This window comes from Mustelus asterias, chromosome 4, assembly GCF_964213995.1.
Source record: "Mustelus asterias chromosome 4, sMusAst1.hap1.1, whole genome shotgun sequence".
Taxonomy (NCBI): domain Eukaryota; kingdom Metazoa; phylum Chordata; class Chondrichthyes; order Carcharhiniformes; family Triakidae; genus Mustelus; species Mustelus asterias.
In genome coordinates this window covers 51,545,563-51,551,633 of record NC_135804.1, presented here as the reverse complement: position 1 = coordinate 51,551,633, position 6,071 = coordinate 51,545,563, and the positions used below count along the sequence as shown (strand labels likewise).

Here is a 6,071-nt window from a genome sequence, read left to right as displayed (position 1 = left end):
CATTGATTCATAAAAGGAAGAGAACATTCGGCCCCTCATGTCTCTGCGGGCTCTCTGCAAGTGCAACTCGCCTAGTTACAGTTCCTCAGCATTACAAGGTTAGCAATACTGGTGACAGGATGTGACAGAGCATGCAAACTTAAGAGTGCACCAGCAAATATAGTCACTTTATGGAAAAAATGACTTTAAACTAACAGAGACAGAAGAGAGTTCAGATGGAGGGAGATATAAAATTCCTCTGACACCATGCCTGTGTAATTGTGTATGATGTGGAGATGCCGGCGTTGGACTGGGGTAAACACAGTAAGAGGTCTCATAACACCAGGTTAAAGTCCAGCAGGTTTATTTGGTAGCACAAGCCACTAGCTTTCGGAGCGCTGCCCCTTCATCAGGTGAGTGGGAGTTCTGTTCATAAACAGGGCATATAAAGACACAAACTCAATTTACAAAATAATGGTTGGAATGCGAGTCTTTACAGGTAATCAAGTCTTAAAGGCACAGACAATGTGAGTGGAGAGGGTTAAGCACGGGTTAAAGAGATGTGTATTGTCTCCAGCCAGGACAGTTAGTGAGATTTTGCAAGCCCAGGCAAGTCGTGGGGGTTACAGATAGTGTGACATGAACCCAAGATCCCGGTTGAGGCCGTCCTCATGTGTGCGAAACACACAAGGCTTACATTAACACTGCAACGAAGTTACTGTGAAAATCCCCTCGTCGCCACACTCCGGCGCCTGTTCGGGTCACCGAGGGAGAATTTAGTACGGCCAATGCACCTAACCTGCACGTCTTTCAGACTGTGGGAGGAAACAGGAGCACCCGGAGGAAACCTGCGCAGACACTGGGAGAACTTGCACACACAACTCCACACAGACAGTGACTCAAGCCAGAAATCAAACCCGGGTCCCTGGCGCTGTGAGGCAGCAGTGCTAACCACTGTGCTGCAATATACTCTCGGAGCTGGATGTTGAGCTTGTTGGGATTGCTAAAAAAATTCTCCTGAATGAAGAGTGAAGGAAGTAGGTTCCATCGTAACTCTCAGAAGAGAATTGGAAATATACTTAAAGAGGAAAAATATTGAAGGGACATAGAGAAAGATCAGGGCGTGGAATTAAGAAGTGTTACAGCTATGATGGTCTGAATGGCCTTCTTTGTGTGTTTAATGGGTATAATATGGGTAAAAATGTGATTGTGATGTTCGTCATAAATTATAAAATTTGTAAGTAGATAAATAACATTGGCTATATTTTAGAGCGAGGTGCATAATTATAAACTGCATTTAATGTTAAAAAAAAGTAACTGTCAGGAGTGGGATTCGAACCCACGCCTCCAGAGGAGACTGCGACCTGAACGCAGCGCCTTAGACCGCTCGGCCATCCTGACTAGCTGTGTAAATAGGGTTTGCAGTGGGATCCATTGACGAAAATCAAACAAGACCCCACTGTGTAAATGAGATAATCTTCTCTGCTACCTGCGTGTTTATTTATAAAAGAACAGAAACAGCACAGGAACAGGCCCTTCAGCCCCAATAAAGCCTTACGCGGTTTCTACCTCACCGTTCGCTGTATTATGTTGTGGTAACGATGTGGAGATGCCGGCGTTGGACTGGGGTAAACACAGTAAGGAGTCTATGTTGTAATAGTCAATTTATCAGAGAGTTCTCTGTCATTCTGACTGTGCAATGAGTTGCAAAGCGGCTTTGGCCCGCGGGATCTGAGGTGGGCTTTGGGAATAGGGCGCGCGATCTTTCAGGACGTGGAATCCCCGGGCCCGCGTTCCAATGGAACGTTCCCCGGGAGCTGTCACTCGGTGGCGGGCGGCGCGCGCCGCTGCTGCATTGGCTGCAAAGGACGTGCTGGGGCGCTGTGTGTGAAATGCCTGTGCAGCCGAGCGGGCTGGAGCTGGAGCGGCTGCGCTGCTGGCAATCCCCTCCCCCCCTCCCGGAAGAGGGCAGGGCGGGCTGCATGGTGACCGTTGGAAGATGTTGTCCCTGGGCAGGCTGTCCTGGGAGGTCCGGGTCTCGCTGGCAGCCGCCGTCGTGCTGGGCTCCATGACTATCTCCAGGAGCCTGGGGGACTATTTCGATCAGCCGACCCTGGTGAAGTTGTTGCGTGTGCAGTTCCTGCTCTTCGTCAACTGCATCCTGTCAATCGGCTCCAGGTACATCTGGAAGAGGACCGTGTCCAGCCTGCAGACCTCCTGCCCACTCCCCCGCAATGGCTCCCGCTGTTTGGCCGCCTGGAAGATCACCGTCTCGCTTTTTCTCTTCCTGGCTCATTGCAGCTTCTTCACCTTGCTGGCTCTGGTGTCAGAGGAGCCTCACGTCTTCTCCCTGGTCTCCTACACCTGCCTGGGGATGTACATTTTCCTCATTTTCAGCCTCCTTGTTCTGGGACTCCTGGAACAGGCTCAGAGGCTGGTGCCTTTCGGCCGGGCTGCCCCCAGCCACAGTCGCAATGTGGTCAAGTTGTTCCTGGCCCTCCTCTTCACCATTACCTGCACTGTTGTGGGGCTTCACAATGCACGCCAACCTCCTCTGGTCAAACAGGTGGAAATACCTGTCCACAAGCTACCTCAGTCATTCCACAACTTGAGGATGGTGTTATTGGCTGACATTCACTTAGGGCCTACAGTAGGAAGGACCAAACTTGAAATGGTTGTGAAGATGGTTAATGAACTAAATCCAGGTATGCTACATAAAAGTGACTGGGGCTTTAAATTTCAATAAAGAATGGAGATTTAGAGGCAAAGCCTCACTTGTCAGTTAGCAGACCCTTTCCATCCATCCTGTTATAGTTAGTATGACTTGTTCACATCCTGAGAGAGTGAGGAGCTGGGGCCCAAATTAAAATGCAGAACCTCAAAAGTGATAAACTCTGGATCATTATCTGAGTCGTATTGGGTCAAGCAGATTCAAGAATTAAACGTGCAGCTCAAAGGGTAGTGGTGTGGAAAGAAGAAACTTGATTTTTGGGGTACTCGCTCCAGTACTGGGGGGGGAGAGGGACCAATTCCATTGGGATCGGGCAAATTGTGTGACTAATTGTGGGCTTTGAAATAAAAGGCTGGAGAGTTATAATGTGAAGGGAGATTTAGAAATCAAAAGACAAAAGTCAAGACAATAGAACAGTGTTGACAAAGACAATAAACGTTGGGCAGAGAAGGACAGAGTGTTTAACAGTCATAGTTCAACAGCGAATAAGGCCTATGCAAAGAATAATAGTGAAAAAATAAAATTCCATTCAAGGCTGCTTTTTCTGAATGTGCAAGGCATGTTGAAGATAAGTGAACTAACAGCACAAATGGAGATAAATGGTTTTGATGTAATCACCACTACAGTGACACGGTTACAAGATGACCAAGGTTGAGAAATAAATACTCCAGGGTATTTCAAACACTTTTGAAAAGGCAGGCTCAATGGAAAATGCGGAGTAGCCACCCTGACAAAAAATGATGATACAAGGAGAGTAGTAAGAAAAGATCTTGCCTCAGAAGATCAGGAAAAAGAATCAGTGTGGATGGAAATTCTGAACGAAAAGGGTCAGAAAACACACTTAGGCACAGCTTATAGTAATTATGCAGTTGGACATTGCACAAGAAAGAAATTATTGGAGCATGTGTCATAGGCAATGCAATAATTTGGGGTTTTTAACCTTCATAAAGACTGGATAAATCAAATCTGGAACATGAGTTTGCAGAATGTTTTCATGACGATTTCCTGGAATAATAAATACACTGGCCTATTTGTGCCTTTATTTTTTATGTTCCTATGGAACTAACTGAGGATAAAGCTAGTATTGTACCATGAGACAGGTTTAGTTAGTAATATCACAAGAAAAGATCCTGGGGAGGAAGTGGTCACAATATAATTTAGTTCCATATTAAATTTGAGAGCAACGTTCTCCAGCCCCAAAGAATATTCTTAAGGGAAAAACTGGCTGCTTGGCAAACAGACTGAAAGGTATGGTCAAATAAACAGGAAACATTTAAAGAAACAATTCAAAATGTTCAAGGTAAATACTTTACATTGAAAAACAAAAACTCCAGCGAGAAAGCCACAGATTGATCTTACTGGGGAAGTTAAGGATAGTATTGGATTAAAAGAAAAGGTTTCTAATGTTGCAACAAATAGTGTTATGCTTGAGGATTGGGAGAATTTTAGGAACCAGCAAAAGGTGGCAAAAAGTTGATTAAAAGGGAAATAAAAATGGAATGAGAAAAAATGATGTGGAGATGCCGGCGTTGGACTGGGGTGAACACAGTAAGAAGTCTCACAACACCAGGTTAAAGTCCAACAGGTTTATTTGGTAGCAAATACCATAAGCTTTCGGAGCACTGCTCCTTCGTCAGATGGAGTGGAAATGTGCTCTCAAACAGTGCAAACAGACAAAATCAAGTATAGAATCAAGTACAAAATCGAGCTTGATTTTGTCTGTTTGCACTGTTTGAGAGCACATTTCCACTCCATCTGACGAAGGAGCAGTGCTCCGAAAGCTTATGGTATTTGCTACCAAATAAACCTGTTGGACTTTAACCTGGTGTTGTGAGACTTCGTAATGAGAAAAAATGCCAGGGATATTAAAATGAATTGCAAGAACTTTTATGGGTATGTAAAAAGGAAAATAACTAAGGTAAATGTTGGTCCCTCAGAGCAGTGGTTCCCAATATTTTATATGTCATGGCACATCTCGATACTATAAAAACATTTTGAGGCACACCACCTATTTTCTTTGTCTTCTTCCCTTACTGGGAATTTCATTTTTAACTTCTCCCTGTGCTCTCACCTGTTGTTTAAACCTCACCCTTGTCTCTCTTGCTTCTCACTTCTTGCACCCTTTTTGAGTTTTCGATTTCTGTGCAGGTGCATCTTTGTCTCCAGCTCCATGTCCTGTTGGTCATGTGCATAAAAAATGTAACCATGCACGTGCAGCTCTTTTCCAGCCAGTGCTTGCGCAGGAGGCCCAAGATTTGTCTGGCCTTAGAGATGCCAACCATTGAGCTGAAGACAAAGGTTAGTTTTAGTTACATGAATTTTGAATCATTTTGAATCTTTTTTCATGGCACACTGGTTGGGAAGCACTGCCCTAGATCCAGTAACAGAAGAAGTACTTAAGGGAAATGAGGAAATGGCAGAGACATTGAACCAATATTTAATGTCTCTCTTCTCAGTAAGAAGTCTCACAACGCCAGGTTTAAGTCCAACAGGTTTATTTGGAATCACGAGCTTTCAGAGCGCTGCTCCTTCATTAGGTGACTCAACTGATGAAAGAGCAGCGCTCCAAAAGCTCGTGATTCCATATAAACCTGTTGGACTTTAACCTGGTGTTGTGAGACTTCTTACTGTGCCCATCCCAGTCCAACGCCGGCATCTTCACATCTTTTCTCAGTAGAAGAAACAAATTACATACCAGGGTAACCAAGAGGCTAATGAGAGTGAGGAGCTAAAGGTAATTAATATCAACCAAGGGAAAGATTTCAGAGTAACTTCAGGGTCAAAAACCAACTGACCCCTCATACCTGATGGCTTAAATCCAAGGGTTTTGAAAAAGACATTGGATGCACTGGCTATGAGTTTCCAAAATTTCCTAGATTCTGAAAAGGTCCCAGCAGATTGGAAGTTAACAAATGCTACACTACTGTTCAAGAAAGGAGGGAGAGTGAAAACTGGGGACTACAGACTGGATAGCCCAACATCAATCATTGGGAAAATGTTGGAATTTATTACTAAGGAGATCTTAACAATGCACTTACAAAATCAAAGCACGATCAGACAAAATTAGCATGGCTTTATAAAAGGGAAATCAGATAAATTTATCAGAATTTTTTGTAGGTAATGGGGAACCAGTAGATGTAGTTTAGTGTATTTGGATTTCCAAAAGGCACTTGATAAGGTGCCACACAAAAAGTTAAAAGATAAGGGTTCAAGGAGTTGGGGGTCAAACATTAATACAGACAGAGGATTGGTTAATGGTTCGAAAGCAGAGTAGGGATAATTGGAGCATTTTCAAATTGGCAGGCTATAACTAGTGGAATACAGCAAGGATCAGTGCTGGGGCCTCTGCTATTTATAATCT

The 6,071-nt window shown here is 44.1% G+C and overlaps 1 protein-coding gene and 1 non-coding gene across 5 annotated transcripts in view; one reads left to right on the top strand and one right to left on the bottom strand.

The window, feature by feature from the left end:
• Positions 1-1,297: 1,297 nt before the first annotated feature.
• Positions 1,298-1,380, bottom strand: trnal-cag (transfer RNA leucine (anticodon CAG)). Its single transcript has one exon. It is a non-coding gene; the product is annotated as a tRNA-Leu (tRNA).
• Positions 1,381-1,500: 120 nt separating this feature from the next.
• tmppe (transmembrane protein with metallophosphoesterase domain) overlaps positions 1,501-6,071 on the top strand; it is a 28,277-nt gene continuing 23,706 nt past the window's right edge. Inside the window, exon 1 of one of the 4 annotated variants that reach the window (XM_078211011.1) lies at positions 1,501-1,607. In XM_078211011.1, the coding sequence (XP_078067137.1) occupies positions 1,589-1,607 (19 nt within the window). In that variant the 5' untranslated portion in view covers positions 1,501-1,588. Of the gene's footprint in view, positions 1,617-1,703; positions 2,685-6,071 lie in introns of those variants that run through there. The other 3 variants (XM_078211009.1, XM_078211010.1, XR_013497616.1) reach the window with 3 other exon arrangements.